The following is a 23,764-nucleotide window of genomic DNA, read 5'->3' as shown; positions in this document are numbered from 1 at the left end:
GAATAACGCTGCATGCGCAGCTGAGCAGCTCGACTTGCAGGCTCCCGACGATCCAGCAGAGGTCACCAGTGAGCAACGAGGCGCTGTCATCCGGGCCAACCGAAACCCTGCAATCACGGGGTGACGCTAGGGCCAGCTGTGTTGTCCTACGAGGCTGCCAGTCACAATCAGCACTAGCGGTCCCGATTGAAAACCATGCACCAGAATTTTCCCTCAGCAGGACGAGCCACCCAGCAGCCCAGTGAACGCTGTAATAAAGCAGGGCGTCCATATGAGGGTTTGTAATTAACAGCTAGTTTTAGCTCCCCGTTGTTTCTCTAATAGATAATGCTACACATTAAAGGGGTGGATGGGCACATGCTGTGCGCAGGCAGAGCTGGGGAAAGACAAGACACTCGGTTCATTTGAATGATTTTTGTTTATTAAGTTTACAAATAAGGTAACAAATTTCTTTTATTGGAGCGCAAAGCGCAGTTTTATATGAAGCTTGAACACCCTATACTTAGTGCAAACATACAATTAAATGCTGCCAATGATTCCCTACATGTTTTGTTTTTTTTTAAACATTTTTGTACAATGTTAAATAGCATACGGAAAACCATTGACGAAAGTCACTAGAAGATCTAGAGACACAAAAGAGTAAAACAAGAAATCAGATAGTAGTACAAAACAAAATAACTTAATGACAGGTCAGTAGCAGTAAGTAACAGTATTGTTCTGTTGTACTTTTTTCCACAGGAGGGCTATCTGCAAATAAAACCAGTTACTTTAAAACAATGTTTTCATTCAATGGACTTTATGCTTTGTGTGTGCATTGTTTTTTTTTTTTCTTTATAGAAGTCATTTGTGTGAATATAACCAGTGACATAACTTAGCATGCGGTTTTTTTTTTGTCGGGATAAACAAACAAGGTCATTACTGAAACCCGGTGCGTTTTGTTACTGCATTGAGAATGGCGTTTCTATGCATCGGCACGTTGCAGAGCATTCATTACAGGAAGGCAAAGGAATAAAATAAAAAAAAAACAAGGAAACAAGTCTGCATTCCAAATAATAGAATATTAATACACTTTTTTAAATTCAGTAACTTCCCTCTGTACAAGTGAGAAACCGTAAAAGGGTCTTTCTGCTAGGGCACTCCCTGAACACTGCGTAGTCTACACTGCAGCCACGGCCTCCTGTTCAGTTCCAAAGTGAGCGGAGTCTGCTCACGTTAACTCTGCGTGGGAATGGCACTCAATTGGCATTGTACACATTTCATTTTCTTTTTTGGAAAGCAAAAAAAAAAAAAAGAAAAAGAAGAAATGCGATTTCACAGCTTAAAAAAAAAAATCATGCTATGTAATACTGTACTGATTCTTTTCCTGTAGGAAAGTACAATCTGCAAGTGGGCAAAGCAATGTTCTGTGAAGTGGGAAGAAAAAGAACACTTGACCACAAAACTAACATACCCACTCAAAGACTCAAAAATGTACTGTAGAGGATCCATTTATCGGTTTTAAGAGAATTGACTTCCTGTACCAGATGTTTTACTGATTTAAGAACAGCTATGCGGTAAGAAAAGCCTTTGAATCTAGCAGTCCTGGTAAGCTATCAGTAGTTAAGGTGACAAGTGTTAACACCACAAACTTCACTTTTCTAAGGTATTCACTTTAAACATCGACCCAGCACTGCACTATGGCTTTGTACAGTCCTTGACTCTAAATGAACTGTTTTTTTTTCTTCTTTGCTCTACAGGTATAAGATCTGACTAGTCCACGACACCCACCCAGATGACCAGAGACACAGTTGCTACGCTATGAGTCGACATCCTGATGTCACGTGACTGGTGCAACAGAGAGGAGGACCTTTGCCGGAACGTGGAAGTGCCGGCCATGTGCACGTTTACGTTCTCGGTTCGCTTGTTTGCCTGCTGCTTTTATGACGCTCTAGCCGGTGCTTTGGAGGCGTGTGGAGAGCCGCTTGTCCCGGTCTCTGCCCAGCCAGGCTTGGGAGCGTGTCCTCGGGTGCGAGGTCATGTTCTTTCTGCTCTGCGTAACCAACCGCAACGAGCACAGCCAGAGACGCCGTGGTGACCTCTCACAGCAAACGCACCGCCCAGGTTAACCCGCGACCCACACCGACCGGCACGCACCAAAGGCTAGTTTTCAGAATGCTTCAGCTACTGTACGCAGGTTAAACACAAATGGAGGAACAGAAACGTCAAGGAACCACATACAAAAAAGTAAACCAATCCAAGTGTGATTGCTTAGTGAACGGCGTTATTACTGAAGAGAATTCCCTTGAAGAGAAGCTACTAACCTGTGCTAATCACAGGGACTGCTGAACGCAAGGACGGCACAAAAGGAAGTAAGGGAACTGGTGTGCTTGCTTGACAGAATACTTGTACTGAGCTTCCAGCAGTGCGTGTGGGACGAACCATGCAGCACACCTTGAGCCTTGAGTTGAATGTCCCTCTACTGCCCCCTCTGGTCCTACAGTAGCACTGCACTTTCACTGCTGACATCATTCCAAGGTCAGTCACACCTACTGCCTGAAGGCTCCACACACGGGCCGATGACTGAACCTCCAGGCTGCCTCTTCAGGAGCCTGAGCTCGGCTCCGTGTGGGAGAGTTAGTACTAGAGAACGACATTGTTAATTTTCTCAGACATCCACACATACTCTCACACTTTTGTTATCGACTTTCCTGACGCAAGCTCACCTTCTTTCCCCTTTCTTCTTCAACACAAGGCTCTCGTGTGCTGCCGTAATAGATGGAACTTTAGCGAGGTTTCACTTTCAGCTTTCTAAAATTATGAAGGGTAATACGAAAGCCAAATTGGGATCATTTCAATGGTAATCCACATGTAGGTAGGACCAAAGGGACTGAGCGTGCCTAATATGTTATAGAGCTCAGAACCAGGACAAACACGCGCGCGTTTTCAACTGCATTAATGTAGTTTTCAGCTGTACCTACCCCTGTTCTTACCAATGACATGCACTGCAATGGGGTGCACTCACCTCATATATAGCTGTCCAAGCTTCAATACAACTCGGTCCGACGCTCAAACGAGTCTAGGACGCAAGTCATCAGAATCCAAAGTTTTTTTTTCTTTTTTCTCTTAAACAGAATAAAAAATGGCACCAAAACAAATCCCACCCCCATGGTGTACCTAAACCGTTTGCTCAATCCACAGGGCCAGTAAAAGCACTCCAATTTTAGCACAAAGTGTTAGTGCTTCCGCTACTCAACGTCAAACCCAAAGCAAATGAAAGATGCAAGGCACTATAGACTCCAGCCAGCATACTGGGTTATGGGGGAGGAAAGGACCAGTTATTCAAGTACATTAATTGAAACCATTTTACATTCACATTTATCTAATATAAAGAAAGTACAAAGGGTAAAGTTTAAAGTGTCTCCAATAAGCATTGTATAAGGAAATAGCTAGCCTTACTTTACTCTATTCTTAATAACCCTCCAAGTTCCACTTTTTTCGTGAATTTTTTTTTTCTTTTCTTGCCTTTAAACTAATGTTGTCCAACAACATTTATAATAATCACAGTGTTTCAACATCAAAAACTGATGGGTAAATACAGGTCCATACAGAACACTTATCTTTTTTCTTTTGCTTTTTTTAAATATACATTTCAATCAAACTATTGACAGAGGCCCCTAATGCTGTCATGATTATAAAAGCTGTTACCATAGTAATAGATAATAGATTTTGTTTTTTTTTAAAGCTTTAACAGCCTCACAAGCATCGTGTGCAGAGGCACCAGGGCTTTTATATACCATGCAGCCGACGGTCTCCTAGCAACCTTCCGCTCCCCTCCCCTACACTTGGCCAGACAGGACAGATGGAACTGATAATACTATACAACCCCTTATTTCATAACCAATCAAATAAGACAAGAAAGCAACTTAAGGACATACTCCTCCACTGATGCCGTAACTGAAGTGGAAACAATCTGGCGATTTCTCAAATTAGGCACCTTCCCCCCAGAAGAGGGGGTAAGTCATACCCCACCGTATTCCCAGACCGGGACGTCCCGCTCGCACACCCCCAGTCTGGGGTATAGATGCTGTGGTGGGAAGGGGGGGGTGTGACGCTACAAACACAAGCAGGGATGCCACGCCCAACTCCTCACTCTCACTCGCTCACCCAGCTATCGGGGGTAATGCAGAGAGGGAAAACAACCAGAAAATAATACAGCTCAACATAAAGGCAAACATAACCGAAAAAAAAACTAAGACAAAAAAAACTGTACATGGACATTTCAGATGAAGGCCACTTCGCTTGTTTTTTTTCTTGCGTAAAAACGGACACGTCGCATTACACCGATTATTGCATCGCGTGGAAAATACACTGGTTTGGGGGGCGGGGCTTATTTACATCTGCCGTCTGACCAGCAACGGGGAGCCAGTACCGACTCTTGCTCCAGCCCGCGTCCTAAAACGACAGGCCTGTCTCAAACTGGTGCGTCACACAGCTTGCTTTTGTAAAGGGAAGCAGAGAGCGTGTGCTTGGGAGGAGGGAGGTGGGGGGGGGGGGGGCGGGGTTAGAGAAGGGGTGTAAGACGGCCTCTTTACGGCGGCCCACACCAGCCCAGTGAACCCTGCGAGCAGCACCTCCTGCGGGCTCGTCCCGCTGTGGAGCAAACGCCGGGGGTCCACAGGGACCTCCGCTGCAGTCTCCGTCAACGCCTTCTTTGGCCGCTAAACATTGCACCCTTGTGTCCATTGGTTTGCTCTGCGTTGCCGCGGGTCCCCTCGCAGACTGTCCGGGACCCCTTCAGGGGAGGGGGGCGTGCTCTGGAGAGGCGCACCCTCCAGCGCGTGGCGGTGGGAAATAAAAATAGTAACAACAAAAAAAAAAAATAGCAGAAGCGCTGAAGACGATGAAGACCCCGCCTGGCTTTGCTTCTGCCCTTACTTCTTCCTCCTCCTCCTCTGCCTCTTTCCGCCCAGGGAGGGGAAAAAGAAAAAACAATTTCGGAAGCAGTCCGGAACCTGTCGCCACCCTGTCGCACGCACGCCCCCTCCCCCTCTGGCCTACCCCTCCCCTCTGTCTGGGCCCCGGCACTACCCCGGGGCCTACGTGGTCCTCAGGTTGGGGCCTCCGGGGTTGCTGACGGATTTCTGCAAAGTGCTGATGTGGAAGCCCTGCAGGGCGGCCCCGCCCACGGGCGGGAACTGGGCCAGGGGCTGCGAGGTGGCCAGCAGCCCGGCCTGGGTGTGGCCCGCCGAGCCGGCCCACTGGCCGTAAGGCGCGGAGGTGAAGCCGTACTGCGGCGTGGGGCACAGGGAGCCCTTGCGGGTCCCCAGCGAGGTAGCGGGGGTGTTGGGGAGCGCCGCCGAGCCGCTCAGGGAGGACCCCAGGGTGGGGCACAGGTGCCCCGGCGCCGAGAACTTGCGCCCCATGTTGGCTGGAGGGATCATCTGCAGGACAGGACGAGAGAGAGAGAGTAGAGAGAGAACAGAGAGATAGAGAAATGGAGAAAGCACAGGAAAAAAGAGGGGGAGAGGAGGGAGGGAGAGAGAGAGAGATAATTAATAAAATAGCAGCTTCCCCTCATTAGAGACCACAGCTTGGTGAGCCAACTTCCTGTCTCACTGCTGGCTGACCCTACCGGCTCGAGGGGCAGAGCCCTGCTCACAGCGCGAGCGGCTAATGCTAACACACGAGAGAGCGAGGGAGAAACCTGCTCACAGTGCGAGCGGCTAATGCTAACACATGAGACAGCGAGGGAGAACCCTGCTCACAGCGCGAGCAGCTAATGCTAACACATGAGACAGCGAGGGAGAACCCTGCTCACAGCGAGCGCATGCTAACACACGGAGAGCAGAGAGCCCTGCTACAGCGCAGCGCTAATGCTAACACATGAGACAGCGAGGGAGAGCCCTGCTCACAGCGCGAGCGGCTAATGCTAACACATAAGAGAGCGAGGGGGGGAGCCCTGCTCACAGCGCGAGCGGCTAATGCTAACGCATGAGACAGCGAGGGAGAGCCCTGCTCACAGCGCGAGCGGCTAATGCTAACACATGAGACAGCGAGGGAGAGCCCTGCTCACAGCGCGAGCGGCTAATGCTAACACATGAGACAGCGAGGGAGAGCCCTGCTCACAGCGCGAGCGGCTAATGCTAACGCATGAGACAGCGAGGGAGAGCCCTGCTCACAGCGCGAGCGGCTAATGCTAACACATGAGACAGCGAGGGAGAAACCTGCTCACAGCGCGAGCGGCTAATGCTAACGCATGAGACAGCGAGGGGGAGAGCCCTGCTCACAGCGCGAGCGGCTAATGCTAACGCATGAGACAGCGAGGGAGAGCCCTGCTAACAGCGCGAGCAGCTAATGCTAACGCATGAGACAGCGAGGGGGAGAGCCCTGCTCACAGCGCGAGCGGCTAATGCTAACGCATGAGACAGCGAGGGAGAGCCCTGCTCACAGCGCGAGCGGCTAATGCTAACGCATGAGACAGGGAGGGAGAGCTCTGCTCACAGCGCGAGCGGCTAATGCTAACGCATGAGACAGAGAGGGGGAGAGCTCTGCTCACAGCGCGAGCGGCTAATGCTAACGCATGAGACAGCGAGGGAGAGCCCTGCTCATCACAGGGGCACACAGGAGGCGGTCCTCACATCGTAGTTGTGGCCCTGGGAGGGGGGCTGCGGGTGGGAGGACTGCTTGGAGCCCCTCTTGCCCTGCGACAGGCTCATGGCGTCCCGGGCCCAGTTGTCCACCAGCTTGTGCAGGTCGTCGGTGAAGGTGCCCTTGCGGGTGGCGGGCAGGGTGGCAGGCTGCTGGTTCTGCTGGCCCGCCCCGCTGACCGTGTTGGTGCTGCTCGTCCCTGGAAACACAAACAGGCACCCAGAGAAGGGGGGGTTACGCACGGGCAAGGCTCTCAACACCACACATCGTCACGCAAACCCAACCATTTACAGAACTGAAGAAAAACCTGAAAAATGAGCGCACCTCTAAGTCCTCACATCGCATTTGTACTGATCTGCAGGGGAGTTCTGTGACAAGCCAAACGATTGGCTGATTTCATCTGTCGAAAACTAGCAAACGCTTTCATATCAGTTTCTTTCTTCCTTGTAATGTTGCCGCATTATCGGTGCTGTGCAGTAAGAACACGGCATACTTCAGGTGAAATTGGCCTCCATTTGTAGTCTCAAACTGCAGGTCTGCACTACGACAGCAGAGGGAGCTCTTGTACAAATAATGCTTAAGGCACTGACCGTCAACTGCCACTCAGTCTCATTCCAAACATAACTGCAAAGGTCTTAGTTTGACATGGGCTAAGCCTCCAGCACCAGAACCAACACAACTTGCTACATAGTGCATCAGTATAGTTAAGATATAGCAAAAAGAGTGATAACTGTATCTATATGAGGAAGCTGAGAAAACATGACTGATTAAGTACAAAGGTTCTCAAACTATAAATGGCTCCCAAGTGTCCAATGCCATGCGAAATCAGTCAGATGATAAAATATGAACCTTTCAGCAGAAAATACAGGTACACAGTCATGTAATCTCGGGGCGAAAGACGAGCATTATGGGGCAGCAAGCGAGACTGGCATTCGACTGCACGCGGTTGTTAGGGACACATTCTGACCGGCAGGGAGAAAACGGAAAACAAATCTGAAACAAATCGGGCAAAATGTCAACGTCTGGTGGCAGCAGGTGGAAAATACCTCAGCCCCTTTTCTGCCCGGCCACTCCCACAATGCACAGCGCAAGCCGTCTCTGTGCCTTACGCACGCATGCACGCCAGAACAGGCCACAAAGCAGGCATGACTCAACGCTCGCTGCGCCGACCAATCCCAGTCCTCAGCCGCGCTGGTCGGAGACGAGCAAGGGGCTGACGCACTTCAGTGCTATTTCTACTGCGCAGAGCGGAAGGGGAAGGCAGGGACGGCCCCGGGACCTTCTCACCAAACCAGAGACGCGCTCGGCGCTTATAAGTCGACAAAACTTGTAAGCGGTTAGCAGGCACACATTCGGCACGTATGAAGAGAACCTTTAGAAAAGGAACAAAAGGAAAGAAAACAATATAATGACTGAGCAGCTCGGGAGGGACATGACAGAAGCAGAGAGACGCTGCGCAGCTGGCGAAGTTCCAGTGGGAAGCTGGGTAATGTAGTCTACGTAGCAGGCCATGCTTGGGGTAGGCAGGCTGCACACAGCTTAACTTCAGCATTCACTGGATGACCCCCCCCAGTTCGTTTAGACGACGATAAAGCTCAGCGCCCCAGAGGGCCAATTCCCTCCCTGCCTGAGCACAGATGGGGGGAAAATGGATTTCTCCTGGAGGAGCGAGAACACAGTGTCACGCTGCCGGAATGTTCTGGAGAAGCCCGCTTTAGCGGGGCGTGCCGTTAGCCAGCCGCAGACAGCGTACACTGCTACCTGCAGCTAAACAAAGGAGGCGTTCAATTCAAATGTGATCACGGGATGTGCAGGAACAGAGCAGGCCGCTTCTTAAAGGGACCACGGTCAGAGCAGAGCACAAAGCTCCCGCAGGGGGGCTGTAATTGGCTTGGATGTATTAGTTTCCAGACTATGAACATTCAGTGCTGTGCTATAGACTAGAATGGACTCAAGTGAACAATGTTCCCTCTATAAAAAATGTTAGTTTGTAGTCCTGAAACCCAGAAGTGAGTTTGCATTTTTGAGCCATGGGTTCCCTTGGCAGATCTCCAATGCTTTTTTCCCATAGGGATTTCGTTTTCTGTAGAAAATAAAGTCTGTGGTGAACGTAAGCCTAAGTTCTAGGTTCTACGTTTTGTTGAGATAAATTACACCCATTAATGATTCAGCTGTGAATTTTGAAGTTATGTGTTTTTAAAAAGTAAGTAGCTAAAAAGGCGCTACTTTGAACCTACAACAACGGCCGCATTCTGGCGACCGCCACCCAAGGTTCCATACTAGCCCGCCTGCACGCGACAACCGTTGTAGTTTCAATGTAGCAACTTGTTAGAAACGCACTTCTTTAGAGAATATAACAGCCCCTCAGAATTCATGGCCAAGATATTAATGGGTGTAATTTATCTTGTAGAACAAACCACAGACCTTACTTTCTCCGCAGAAAACTAAATCCCTTTGGGGGAGAAAGCACTGGAAATCTGCCGAGGGAACCCGTGGCGGAAGAAACTTCCGAGTTGGCCCACAAAAAGAAGTTATCACTGTGACACTCCACTGGGGAATTCCCCCCACAGAGATCAGCAAATTCCAAAACTGTTTTTGAGAAACTTATTTCCGTTTGTTCAGATGAGTTATTTCATCTGTGGCTTGTGGCAACGCAGGCACGACGCTGTAAGATGTGTCATACGACGCACAGCGCTCCACGTGCGCACTAGCGAAGGACAGACGGGCGCAGTACGGACGCAGTACAGACGGCGTTGGCGAGCCGCGCGTGGCGTACAGACGTGCTTGTGCAGGGTCATCGCAGCAGAAATGCTCGAGTCAGGCTGGGAGCTGGCGCCAGGCAACGGCTGTTAAACACGCGCGCTGCGGACCGCAGACAGACAGACGGACGGACAGACGGACGAAGCAGGGATCGCGGGGGTTGCCAGGTGTAGGGGAGGAGGGCGGGGCAGGGGAAGAAATGCTCAAATAAAAAAGAGAGAGATAATTACTACAGAGCTGGTTGCAGGGGCACACTTTTTTCACCATCTTCCCTGAGGCGTGGAGAGAGTATGGGGGTTGGAAAAAGAGCAGCGTTAAATCAGCCCTCCAACATGGCGAACTCACACGAGTGATTCAGAACACGCGTTCCTCAGCGCTAACAAACGCAGTCCTCTCTGCAGTGCACCCCCTCCGGCACTCACACACCCAAAAAGAGGGGCGTGGGGGGTGTGGGGAGGGGTTGGGCTGGGTGGAGTGAGCCACAGGGAGGAGCTAAACATCTGCTCAAACTTTACATTCAGGAGCTCGCTGCCAGCCTCGTCATTCCTGTCTGTGAGGGAAAAAGGCCCAGACCAGGCAAATGCTGGGCGTTTACACAGAGCCCCATTAATCAGAACCCATACAAACCCACACTGTACCGTGCTGTATGTAACAGGAGTCAATCAACCAACCAATCCAAGCCTCTTATTTCAAACAGCTGGGAGAAGGGACATAGACTGTTGTGTTGGTCCGGGCAAATTTACTGTCACATTTCAACTGAAGTTAAACGAATCTGCCCTTTTTGTCTGACTTTAAGGACTGCCTTGATATTGGCTGGAAAGATGCACCTGGGGCTCAGGAGAGGGGCTTCTCCGACACAGGAAGTGACACGTGCACAGCTGGCCCTGGATGTAAAGCTAGCAGATGTTCTACATTAACACTTGTACAGAACAGGTTTGCGACTGTACACCTGATACAGGTAGAGTCACTTCAGAAAAAGAAATATCAATTAATCCATCAATCAAATCTAACAAAATGAACTCCTGATGAGTCAAGAGTTAAGGTTTATCAAAAAAAAACCAAAAGAATGAATGAGACTAAATAAAATAAAGAAACCATTGCGCTGGTTTGGCAGGACTTGTGTTTGACAGTTTTCTCTGGCTAATTTTAGCTTAAAAGAGGTTCTGTGAGTTTCAGAGCCCTGGTAGTCTGGATATCATAGACTGTCTGCGTCATCACAAGTCCACGCCAGTCTCCATGGAGACCACAGTGCACTATTCATGAGCTACACCCCCTCCCTCCTGGACGGAGGGCGCCAGGGAAACGCTGCGTCATCTGGCCTGTGTTTTAAGCCAGCGTCAGACGCAGTGCAGTGACCTCCATGAATGACCTGCACTGTCGATGTTAAAGGTGAAGTCACATGGCCGGGCTGGGTCTGCAGTTTGGAAGAGGAGGTGGTGGGGAGGGTTTGCATTCTCCAGTGCTATTACAATAATACTAAATAAAATAATAATAAATAATAAAGGCAATTACACAATTACATTACTTCACCATAACTGCATTTTCACATAAAATCAAGTAGCACTTATATCAGCTTGAAGTGTAAGACTTCACACACTGATCAATGCAAAACCGAAAATTGAAGGGGTTCTGGATTAGGAATGTTACGGTGGTGCTCGATTAGGAATGCTGGGGTGGGCATGGCTAGATTAGGATTGCTTGTTTGGGTATGGCTAGATTAGGATTGTTGGGGTGGGTGTGGCTAGATTAGGACTGTTGGGGTGGGTGTGGCTAGATTAGGAATGCTGGGGTGGGAGAGGTTGGATTTGGGAGGTGGGTGTGGCTACTGTGGGGGGGTGAAAGGCTTTGCTGCAGTGAGGAAACAGTGCGCTGCTACAGTATCTGAGAGGCAGCACAAACGTCACAACACGAGACTCATCTCCTAAAACTGCAGACGTCTCAGTCTGACCTGGGCTAAGGCCTCCAGCACCAAGCCCTGCATAATAACGCACTACACAGTGTATCAGTGAAGTCACAGCAAAACCAACAATAACATTAACATCTCTACGAGGAAGCTGATAAACCACGACAGCTACAGTACAAGGTTCACCATCTATAAACGGGCCGACTCACAAACGTCCAGTGCCAGTCCGGGGAACGGTCAATCTTTCAGAACCCTACTCTCAGTAGGATTACAGACCAGCGCTGTTAAAAGGGTCCAGAGACTAATCAAATACAATTTAACTTACTAGTTCATTTAGCAAAGTTAATGCGCATTAATAACATTCCTGTAAATGTGCCAGTTAGCCAAGGAGGCTAATTTTCATCTGTAGACCTTGGGCTACGTTAGCCTTAGGCTTTTTTATTCTTAAAATAAAAGATTTTTATCTTAAGACTGACAGCCAAAGAGAACAAATTCAAAAGGAAAATGATGTGTATATATTTTTGGCTGCGGGTCTGAGGTAATGATGTTCAGCACGGCGTCTGTGTGTGGCCAGCGATGAGAGCAGCAGTTGGAGCTGCAACTGGTAAACATGAGCACTCGCCTCCGTTTCCACACAGAAGAAACAATGTGTTGCCCTCTGCTTTTAAAATCCATTTAACGCTCAGGACACACTGTCCGCAGATTTTCTGCCACCCACTCTCTTTACGAGAGTCTAAATTTCATCAGGTTTCAGAGGACCCACAATGTGCAGCAAGACACAAAGGCCATTTCGCAAAGCTTTCCATCAGGGCTGCCCAACCCTTTTCCAGGGGATCTACAGCCCTATAGGCGTTCACTCCAACCCTAACAAAGCACACCGCTCTCCACAGCTAGAGACCTCATTGAGCTGCTCATTAGCAGAATCAGGTGTGATTAGGGTTGGAATGAGAAGCTATGGGACGGCAGACCTCCAGGAACGGGGCGGGGCAGCCCCCGCTCTAAGTAATGCTGTTCCTCTCCCGTTTCCCTGTCATGTGTGAGAAAGGGCCTCCTGTCACTCAGCCGCTGGTTTCATTAGCGATAAAGCAGCACCCGCAACACGGCCCCGCCCACACCGTCACTCAACAGCATCTTTCAAAGGAGCGAGGGCTCGCGGGGCTCCACCACATTCAACAGCCAATCACTGAACTCCTCTCAGGAAGATCTGATGACTGCTCCATCTACAAACAGAATCCCTATTTCAGAAAAACCAGGACAAACCAACATGGCCAAGCCCAGTAAACAACACCGTCCAGAGTTTAAAATCTGCAACATGACATAACATACATAGTCCATAGTACTCGGATTACACCGTATATCACTACATATACATAGCTTCAAGTGGGAGCATTGTGGGGACAGGGTTCAACATAAATCGTCATTAAATGAGCCGTGTTACTTTACAGTAATCTGCAGTTCTCTACCTAGACGTGATCACTGGATAAAAGATCATGGCTTTCACAGTCACTTGCAGTGTGGACACAACCATAGAGAAAGAACCACCACACACTTCTAAGTGGCTTGCGGCCTATGCCTATATGCTGTGGTTTTAAAGTAGAACTGGAGCAAAGGATAACGTTAGCGGTGTTTGTACTGTTTTTGCATTACATGTAACACAATTAAATGACATCTGAGTTCTTCAGAGAGAACATTGTCCCCCAGCAGGGAGCATGAACGGAAGACCAAAAAAAAAAAGGGATTTTGAAGGTTCTGCCACCTCACCGTCAGCATTTCTATAGATGTGCAACCAGTACGAGTGAAGTATGAGAGCATGGTACTATATTCATGTATAAATTAATACAATTAAGTGATGTAAGGAGACCAGCGATGAAGTTTCCCAGGACCAAAGGAAAGAAATAAATGAGTAAAAGAAAAGTAAATGAAACATTCACATGACAGTGAAGGAGAGAGACGAGGAAAAGCGTTACACACAAAGAGCCAAGCAGGGCGTACTCAGAAATCGGGTCCTTCTGCCACCTGGTTTGAAGGTCACTCTCTCCGACCCACAGCTGAACTTTACACAGCCTGTGGCACAAAAACAGGAGAGAGAGAGAGAGAAAGAGAGAGAGAGAGGGAGAGAGAAAGAGACGTACACAAATACACAGTAAGAATGGCACACAACTCGATAAGCTATGAGGAGCGGAGGGGAAGAGGTGGAGGTGGAGGGAGAGGAAGGCTGCGAAGAGATGAGAACTGGAGCAGAGCACCGGAGGCAGGAGGGAGGGCAACAGCGCCCCCTGCAGCCGAGCTAGTTTAAACGCCTGCCTTACCCCGGGCAAGACGCGCAAGCTTTTATCGGCCAGAAACGTGAATACGGCGTCGGACGCCGGTGTTCCGGCACGATAGGGTTCAGACAGGACTTTGGCGGACAAAAACACAAACGCTAAAAAAACACAACTGCGTATCCAACCGACCAGCAGACCCAGCTAAGAAAACAATCAGGCAAGCTCCTTTTAATGACATGGAGAGCAGCCAAACGACTAGACAAGTCTACTGAGGACTGGAGAAAAAGCAGTCATTCCAAACAAGAATGAAGTAAAAATAATCGTGCAGATGGAAGCAAATGAGAAAAAATGGGGAAAACGGGTAATGGCTTTTTTACAGTCGAGTTGAAAACTGGACAGAGTGGAGTCACATGACTCTGGTGGCCCGTGCAGTTCACGGCTGAGAGAGAAATCTGATTGGCTGGGCCTCCGTTCCAGATACTACTGCAGCAAAGCTGATTTAAACACAGGCGATGATGTGAGAGACACACACTGAACACACAAACACACAAATCTGGTGCAGTGGAACGCATTGGGGGACATTTTACAGTCATGCCCAGCCTTGGTCAACAATAATTATGTTTGCTATGACACCGCAATGGATATGGGATGTGCCGTTACTATTTTCCCCTTTCAATTTTTGACAGAAAAAAAATGATAAAAAATACAATTAAACAGAATACAGGAAAACAACGAACCCACCGTTTTCCCCTGGGGTGTGTTTGTAGCATGATTCTGTTACACTGAATTTCACAACAGCAGTCTTGGACAGCCCAGTTAGCCTCATGCACGGCCTTACTACACGCTGAAACACGACTGCAGCCTTCAGTGCTCTGTAATGCGACAAGACCCTCAGCATACCGAGCCCCTTCAGGAGTGACAGGACACAAAAACGGGCCTAGTCCAGAGAAGAGGGGAGGGAAAGCCTGGGGCTCGCGGCGCGGGGCCTACCTGCTGTGGGAGCGCAGAGGGTGGGCATGGACAGGGCGGCGTCGCTGGTGTAGGCCGAGCACAGGTTCTCGCTGGAGGGGGACAGCTTGAGGGGCTGCAGCATCGGGCTGCTCCCCGAGTCAGGGGTCCCCCCGGGGGTCAGGAGGGCCTGCTGGGGGGAGAACCCTGCGGGGGCGCTCTGAGTTGCTAAAGTGCCTGCACACAGAGCAGAGATGGGGGGGTCAGAGCAGGCAGCAGGAACAGCAGTCCACACAGGCAGAGACTGCGCTGCAGCAGTATACACCAGGAGCTACCATTCAATTCAGCTAAGGGGAGAAACCTGCTAGCTAAACAACTAGTGTGTGCACCCAGAGTGAGAAACAGTCTTCTATCAATCAAACCGTCGGTACAAATGAGTGTTGCTGGGAATGTGACCGCGCAGGCAGGAAGTTGGCGGCGGGTGCAGTTCCGCTACCTGGCTGCAGGGGGCTCTTGCTGCCCTGTGAGCTGCTGCGGCTGGACTTGTTGCCCTTGCTCTTGGTGGGCCGCCTCCTGCGGCTGGCCGGGGCCACCACGGGGGGGATGACCACCGGCGGGGGCACTTTCCCCAGCCGGGCGAACAGGGCGTCGATCTCCTCCTTCTGCCGCATGTGCAAGGCCTGGATCTCCTTCATGTGCCTGTGGGGATGGGGAACGCAGCCAATCAGATAAGCTCAACGGAACAATGAGTATGACACTGCAGATCGTCCTGCTATTCACAGCTGTCACTGCTACTATTACCTCAACCACTGCTGCTAAAGCAGCGGTGTCAAACTCAGGTTCTCGAGGGCTGTAGCGTCCGCACGTTGCTGTGGTTGTGGATTGTGTCGCCAATCAACAAAAAAATATCACTGGGCTGAAATGCACCGAAACCAACTGACACTGCAGCCCTCCCTGATTAATTCTGATACCTGTGTACTAAACCACATAACTGCATTACTTTACTGCCATTTAGCAGACAAAGCAACGTCGCTACAACTGCTACTGCTCCAGCTAATAAGAAAACTGAGGCTAGGGCTCGGACGTGGCGCTCTGTGGGGCACAGGGGTCTGGCTGAACACTCATCCGCTGGGCTCAAAGGACGCCCAGCCCCTCCTTCCGGCAGTGAAACGTGCGAAAGCGGACTCCAGAGGCACTCACTTCTCCCGCAGCCGGTTGACCTCCCTCTTGAAGTCCTCGTCCTCGAACTCAGAGTCGTTGTCGCTGCTTGGGTAGGAGTTGAAGGAGTTGTTGAGGTTGGGCAGGGAGGCCTTGGTGTCCGGGCTGAGGGCGGGGCCGTTGGGCAGGGTGGACGGGGGGGCGGCCGCGGGGGTGCGGACGGGGGGAGGGGCCTCGTCCTGAGCCCGGCTGACAGAGAAGCGGCCCACCTTGGTGTCCGCGCTGGTGGTCACCTGGAAGCGGCCGATGGTGGTGGGCTGTGCGCCGGCGGCGGCGGCGGGCTGGGGGGGCAGGCCGTCCACCACGTCGCCCCCCGACCCCCGGAGAGGAGGGGAGGCCTTGTGCAGCGTGTTCTCCGGGCTGGAGGGCGCAGAGGAGGAAGAGGAGGAGGAGGCTACGGAGCGCGTGGTGGAGGAAGAGGAGTCGTCCGTTGAGGTGGGAGGGGCGGGGCTGTGGGCCTCCTCTGTAGCCACAGACACCTGGATGGACGGAAAGGGGAGGGGCTTCGGTGAAGAAGGCCTGCCCTATGATCTTCTGCATCATTAACACAGAACTAAGCATAGGCATCCAGGAGGGTGTCACTCAAACTGCTGGGATAGGGAAGGGGGCGGGGTTCAGGAACAAGGTGTGGAGGTAACCATCAGATCACTGTAGGGGGACTCACCTGGAATCGTCCCAGTTTGAACCCTCCAGGGGCGGGTGCGACCACCGTCTCCGCCTCAGCAGCAAGAGAGAAGGGCACTGAAACAGTCCCAAACAGAGAGTTAGCCCTAAAGCCTTTATTAAACCTATTATTATATCTACTACCTCTTTCATTCTGCACTAATATCTGCTCTGTGGTTAAACCATAAGAATGTGAGGGCAGAGATAGGCAGCATGTCTATATCAAACCCAAAGTCTGACACAAGCGCCCCTACACTGCCCCCTGCTGGGATAAAAAAGGCTTTTGTTAAGCAGCGGTGTACACACCTGGCTGTACACCTGAGGACACTCCAACCACCGGAGACTTGGGGGGGAAAGAGAAAAAACAAACAATCAAAAAACAATAAAAATGAAAACCATTACAGACATGGGAAGCCATGTTTTCATGGGGCAGTGCAGCTGTGATGACATGCATTGACTTCATAAGAAATCTCATGAGCAGGATCAACTCCTTAAGAGGGGCCAGCTCATTTTGGAAGAGAGTCCTATGTCATTTGCAACAGCAGCAGAAACGGGGGCTGCCGGGTGGTTCATGCAGATAAGGCCCTGTTCTAGTGCCTTTGGATGGGGTCCCACTGACTCCCACACGGACTGCAGAAACTGCAGCAAGAAGCGCGGCCCGTACACGATTGGCCATTCAAAATACTGGGTGAAAACGCACCAGATGAAAGCAGGTAATAACATCATTAAAAGGAGAAACAAAAATAAGTTAAAAAGGGCTGCAGCTATGACAGGGTCCAGGAGCAGCTGCCCTGAAGAGCAGGGGCCCCGTGGAGCAGGGGCCCCGTGGCGCAGCGGCTCTGTGGAGCAGGGGCCCCGTGGCGCAGCGGCTCTGTGGAGCAGGGGCCCCGTGGCGCAGCGGCTCTGTGGAGCAGGGGCCCCGTGGCGCAGCGGCTCTGTGGAGCAGGGGCCCCGTGGCGCAGGGGCTCTGTGGAGCAGGGGCCCCGTGGCGCAGGGGCTCTGTGGAGCAGGGGCCCCGTGGCGCAGGGGCCCCGTGGCGCAGCGGCCCCGTGGAGCAGCTATGTGAGGCGCACTCGTACCTGGGTCGCGACGCTGCTGATGGGGACGGTCTCCGGGCTCAGGGCCCGTCTCAGCTGGGCGTCCAGGTCCTCCAAGGGCTGCTGGGACTTTGCACGAAAACACAATAAACCAATTAGCCACCGAGCGGCAACTAAGCCCCCCGCTCCCGTCTCAGACGACTGGGCACCCAGACAGCGAAAAATGAAACGAAATCAGCTTAATGCCTGCTTACTCCCTGTCAAGTCTCCATTCATTTACGCCATTACGGGATGGACTTGGTGCCAAGCCCGAGCTACGACTTTCCCTTTTTCCCAACGTTCAATTTGAGAAATTGCCTGGGCTTCCAGTGAAACCTTTAATTGGGTTCTGCTCAGCTGCGCGAATGTGACCTTTAGCCTTGGTTTGGAGCCAAGACTTTTCCTGGAGAGATTTCCTATGCAGAAGTCGGGCATTGTAAATGAAACATAAAAATTTACGAGACTTGCAAAGGCGACGTACACAAGGCCTTTCATGAAGGCTGCCCTACGTAATAAAGCAATAAAAAAACATTGATATCCATAAAACACCACGAAACACTGCCAAACTATAAAATCTCTTTTGGCTACGTTAGGCTTACACCTGTGTCTTTTGCACATAGATTTAATGTTAAACAAACAGGCTTTTAATATCTTTGCGATTCCTTTTCCCCACAAAACAGTATATGAACCCGTAGCTGAGCAATATTGCCCCGGTATGACGCTCTGGCATAGCCTTTAACGGCTGTGAGAGCCAAGAGAAACTCGGCAGAGACAAAAACTGTAAAGTGCACAATGCGGCAGATTTCCCTTCCTTTCATACATCAGCCAAAATGTACGCATGAGAGATTTTGGTAAGGGGGGGGGGGGGAAGAGATCTGCTGTGGTATGTATATGCTAAAACACACATACATATTCACACTGCACAGGAGTACTGCAGATTCCGGCTCTTTCCTGAGAAAACGACTAGAGGTGCCAGCTGTAGAAACCTGCAGGGCACGGCGCCTCCCCCTGGTGGAGAGGGAGCGGCGCAGGGGTGAGGAGTTAATGAGAGAGAGGCTCTGAGTGGAGAGGTCATGCTCCAGAGCGTTTACAGATAGACGCTGGGCTCATGCACAGGCCCGTCTGATCAGACACTGTTTTGAAGGGAAAAGGAGGAGAGGGGGAAGGGAGGGAGGGAGGGAGGGATGTTTTGATGCTAGATTTGGCGTGTGGGGGCGGGAAAACTCAGGAAGTGGAGAAGCACCTGAGTTAGACAAGGTCCAGGGAAGGGTGCCAACTGCTCGATGGGTGTGATGCCAGCCTGCTCTGAGCCAACAGGCAACACCTGACAATGGAGAGGAAGATGAAACAAGGCCACTTCATCACAGGAGAGAGAGAGAGAGAGAGAGAGAGAGAAGACCAATGCCCAGAGGGCGTGCGCTGCTTATGGGAACCTGCGTGTTTAAACCTCAAGAATTTAATGTTTTTACGATCGCGCCAAGTTACGGCAGTAAGTAGTTCTCTCGGTGTGTAATTAAAATATTTGATTGAAAGTGCTATACATATAAAAAGCAGTCTATTTTTTTTTTTTTTGAGCAGCAAAACAACTGAACAAACTTTATATATTCCACAGATCTCCTGCAGGACTCACATAACAGAAACGCTGAAGCAAAACCTGCTCGTCTACTCATGTTTCAAGATCTGCATCAGTTCATTATAATCTAGGAATGCGACAGCTGAGCAACACTCAGGTCTTCTTCTTTAAAAACATCAGGTCATGTAGTTCTAATCTACAATTAAATCAGAAATTAATAAGCTCAGAAAATAGTATTATATCAGCTGAAAGAAGCTGTGGCATGCAACAGTGTGGTACATACTCCAGAAGGTGTTAGGAGACAAGACACTACTTCCAGCCAATCAGGGGTTAATGAATAAGAAGTGTTAAGAGAGGAAGTTTGCACCAACATTCGGAACGGGGACCCCGGTGGGGACATTAAAAGATTTCTCATCGGAGGCCTTTCAGAATAAAAGGATGTGTGCATTGCACCCAAATATTCCCCAAATATTCACCATACTTTCCCATTCTGAAAAGCAACGTTCCTGCAAGTTATTTCCCATTTACACACCGATTAATGGATGTTAGTCCGAAGATCCAAGTAATTATCTGACTGAGACAAAGTAATTCAGTTGTCCTCTGCCTTAAATGTCACAGGGTGTCATATGATACATATTAATTGTGTAAACTCAGTCAGGTTCGGCCATGTTGGCTCACCGGGACTCTGGACAGTGTGCCATATGATACATGTTAATTGTGTAAACTCAGTCAGGTTCGGCCATGTTGGCTCACCGGGACTCTGGACAGTGTGCCATATGATACATGTTAATTGTGTAAACTCAGTCAGGTTCGGCCATGTTGGCTCACCGGGACTCTGGACAGTGTGGCCTTGGCTGGGGTGGTCTGGCTGTAGGTGACCGGGGTGGCAGTCTGCCCTGGGGTGGCTGCGGGGCTGGTGGTGAGCTGCCCGCTGGGGCCCAGCGGTAAACTGGTGGGGGGCAGGGGGGCCCCTGAGCCAGAGGAGATGGTGTTGGTGGGGGAGGAGGTCCCGGGGACGCTGGGGGCGCCAGTGGGGTCGCCCGAGGCGTCGGGCTGGGGGGAGGACAGGCCCGAGCCCAGGTCGCTGAAGAGAGAGCGCAGCTTCTTGTCCAGGGCCTGGATGTCGTCGATGCCGGGCGCCTTGGCCTGCGGGTCGCCCTCACACTCGCCGCAGTGGGCGTGGGCCTGGTTGGGCGTGGTGGAGGGCTGCGGCTGGCCGTGCACCAGCGTGGGCTGCACCACCGGGATGGTGGCGGTGACGGGCAGCAGCCCCACGCCCGGGGGCAGGAGGGGGGCTGCGGAGGACGGGACGAGGACGGGGGCGGCGGCGCCGGGGACGGCGGCGGTGGTGCTGAGCGGGGGGGCCTGGGTGACCGTGGTCAGGGCGGGGCCGGGGGCGGGGGTGGCGGGGACGGTGGAGGCCGGAGGCTGCTGCTCGGCGCTCCCTGCTCCAGCGCCCCCGGCCTGGGGTTCGGACACAGGGGGCTGCGGGCCGGGAGGGCCGGACGGAGAGGTGAGGGGAAGGAGGCGGGGGTGCTCTGGGGCAGAGGCGCCGCCGGAGGGGACGTGGAGGAGGGGGGCTGGGGCACAGTGCTAGCAACCGGGTGACGGCAGGGGGCACAGAGGGCGGGGCCGGCTGGGCGTGGGAGGGGGCAGTCGTGGGGAGGGAGGCGGGGGTGGGGGTGGGGGCCGGGGCCTGCTGCACGACGGGGGGAGGTGAGGAGGAGCTGGGGGGGCTGACGGGGGCGGGGGCGGGGACAGGCTGCTCTGGGAGCTGGGCCTGAGCCTGAGCCTGAGCCTGGGCCTGAGCCTGAGCCTGAGCCTGAGCCTGGGCCTGGGCCTGAGCCTGAGCCTGAGCCTGAGCCTGGGCCTGAGCCTGGGCCTGAGCCTGAGCCTGAGCCTGAGCCTGAGCCTGAGCCTGAGCCTGAGCCTGGGCCTGGGCCTGAGCCAGGGCCTGGGCCTGAGACTGGGCCAGGGGCGGGGAGGTGATGGGAGCGAGGGGGTGGGCGCTGGGCGTCACGCAGGTGTCCACCACGAGCCCCCCCACGCTGAGCATGTTGGGCAGGTGGACGGAGGCGGGGGCGGTGCTGGGGCCCGGGTCGTACTGGCTCCGCCGCATCTCGATGAAGGCCTGCTGCAGGCTGACCGCCGAGGCCGACAGGGACAGGCCCTGCCCCACGGCCACCGCCGGGGCTGCTGGGAAACCAAACACAACACGCCATGAGTCAGCACCGCGCCCACTCACTCAGTACAGGCTTCACCTTCTCACAGCTCAAGGGTTTTTTGGGGCTATGTGTTGAGATCCCGCCATCCGCCCGCCATGTCAGCCAGTGATGCGTACGGCTGACGGGCAGATGCAGGAAAGGAGAGGAAAAAAAGAAGAAAAAAAAAACAGAAATATCAGAGCTTTAAAGATATTAACAGGAATGTCGTCACCACTCTGGGACCCACCTGCTACGGGGTCTTCCTGGACTGGAGGGGGCGCTGCAGGGTGCGCGAAAAACTGCTCTCTGAGCCGGGACTCGGGCACGGGGCTGACGATGAACCTGCGGCCGGCCGAGTGGACCACCTGCGTGGTGGAGCTCTGAGAGTCACCTGCACACACACGGAGGGGGAGGGGGAGGGTCACACACCGAAACACGGGCAGGGGGACGGGCCAGCCGCGAGCGAGCAGACGCACCGCAGACGCTCTCGCCTGAGCGGCTGCTGCCGCGGCGACTCAGCTGGCTTTGCTCTAAGGAGCGCGGCGGTGGGCGGCACGGCCTTACGCTCGCTGTGTGCGGCGCTGACTTTAACCTCCAAACGCACACAATGCAACAAATCCACCCCAGAGCTCACGTGACCCACAGCCTCCGACCGGGACCATGCACGGTTATCTGTGATGAGACTAGTGATGAGTTTGGGGGGGTCGGCAGCTCACCTGACTGGAGAGGAACAGCAATCGCGGGCACTTCCTGTGCCATCTGCAAGAATTCAAATTAACAACACCCACATTTCATTACTACATCCTACACTTCACACACGCTCTCAAAAACGGCTGAACCAATAAAACGACAGGGACCAAGACACACTACTGTGTTAAATGTAAAAAAATAATAAATTTCGGGGAGGGTACCTGGCTGTACCCTTCCTTCATGCCCTCCCGTTCCAGGCCTGTGTCGTCGGCCATGTCGATGACCTCGCGCACCTGCTCGATGAACGACTCGCGCTCGCTCTCCAAGATGAACTCGCTCTGGACCTGCGCCAGAAACAGCACACCGCTCAGCTACCGCACAGACGATGCTACAGAGCCCAGGCAAGCCCGGCCTGTGGAAACCCATCCACCTCAGATTAATGTGAAGCTGCACTCAACAATTCACATTCTTCACAGATTTGATTGGACTGAACAAAGCCGTTCTAAAGCCCAGGCTTCAAGCGAAACCGAAGCATAAATCTGATTTACCCGGCTCTGAAGCCAGGCTAATGGAACGTACGGGAAAATTCACCCACGGAAAGAGCGCATTTACACAAAAATTACAGACCAATTACCATGATCTGTGCAATTTCCTCTGGGTTGTCTCCGTCCAGATCGAACTTAAAAGTGACCATTTTCCTGTTGTGCGTCTCCAGCTGGCATTCGGCTACTCGGTCACCCATGCTGGAGATCTGCGCAGAGAGAAACAAACACGCAGAAGGGTTAGAGAGAGAGAGCGACAGAGAGCACGCCGACCAGACAGGCTCCAGCTTACATAACCAGGCGTAAACGAGGGCGTTTCATCAGCCTTTAATCTGTGACCTACAGCCAGGGACGTCTCTAAACGAACATGAGCCTTCAACAAGAGCATTCATCAAACTAATGACACGACATTCGTTCCAAAACAGCCAGCAGGAAACCAGCAGTGTCCCTCAGTGCGTATGACACACATATTAATCAGCAGAGCGCAAGTCCACAGTTAATGACATCACAGGCCTTTATAATGATGATTAGAAATAGAGCAGTGCAAAGGGCCCGGCGGCGGGCCGCTCTCACATTGAGCACGTTCAGCTTGGCCTTGCCCGTCTTCTCGTGGCGGGACCGGCTGCGGACGGACCGGCGCTGGTGCCGCTTGGCGGAGCGGCCCTCGTGCCTGCCGCCCGTGGCCGACGCCCCCTCGTTCCCGTCGCTCAGACCGGACGCCACGTCCGAGTGGCCGCTGGGGGAGAGAGAGAGAGAGAAGGAGGGAGAGAGAGAGAGGGAGAGGGAGAGAGAGGAAGGGAGAGAGAGGGAGAGAGAGAGAGACGCTCACTTCACACCTCAAAACTCTGGCATTCCAACCCAAAATGGTAGGGCTCCCCATTTATAAAAAGAATTATGGAAGGCCTGTGAAAACACACAGCTTATATCTTCATTACCAACTCACAGGACTCTGCGCCAAGATTTTTTCCAGAACATTTATGAGCACACCCAATTATTAGAGGTGTTCCTAAATTAATTATCCAGTTGGCACACATCAGTTCTCACACATCTATTTAGGAGAAAATGGGAGCACTGTAGAACCCTGATTCATCATCTGAATTACCACAAAATATACCCAAGGGCAGGGCTGCCCAACACAGTACCTGGAGATCTACTGCCCTGTGGGTTTTCACTCCAACCCTAACAAAGCATACCTTATTCAACAGCGAGAGATCAGGTTGAGCTGCTAATAAGTATAATCCATTTTGCCAAATTAGGGGGGGGGAAGTGAAAGCCTAAAAGTCGTGTTGGGCAGCC

At 52.1% G+C, this 23,764-nt stretch overlaps 1 protein-coding gene across 1 annotated transcript in view; it reads right to left on the bottom strand.

The window, feature by feature from the left end:
- Positions 1–399: 399 nt before the first annotated feature.
- The window catches only part of wnk1b (WNK lysine deficient protein kinase 1b), a 98,225-nt gene continuing 74,860 nt past the window's right edge, over positions 400–23,764 (bottom strand). The window contains 18 exon segments of the mRNA XM_064343396.1: positions 400–5,420; positions 6,618–6,826; positions 9,618–9,659; positions 13,262–13,354; positions 14,545–14,739; positions 14,999–15,201; positions 15,703–16,199; positions 16,385–16,461; positions 16,690–16,726; positions 17,463–17,549; positions 18,703–18,783; positions 19,861–20,415; positions 20,417–21,228; positions 21,484–21,627; positions 21,953–21,995; positions 22,148–22,270; positions 22,561–22,677; positions 23,042–23,204. Coding sequence (XP_064199466.1) covers positions 5,076–5,420; positions 6,618–6,826; positions 9,618–9,659; positions 13,262–13,354; positions 14,545–14,739; positions 14,999–15,201; positions 15,703–16,199; positions 16,385–16,461; positions 16,690–16,726; positions 17,463–17,549; positions 18,703–18,783; positions 19,861–20,415; positions 20,417–21,228; positions 21,484–21,627; positions 21,953–21,995; positions 22,148–22,270; positions 22,561–22,677; positions 23,042–23,204 — 3,823 coding nt within the window. The 3' untranslated portion in view covers positions 400–5,075.

This window comes from Anguilla rostrata, chromosome 7 (genome assembly GCF_018555375.3).
Source record: "Anguilla rostrata isolate EN2019 chromosome 7, ASM1855537v3, whole genome shotgun sequence".
NCBI classification, from domain to species: domain Eukaryota; kingdom Metazoa; phylum Chordata; class Actinopteri; order Anguilliformes; family Anguillidae; genus Anguilla; species Anguilla rostrata.
This window is presented reverse-complemented; position numbering and strand designations above follow the sequence as displayed.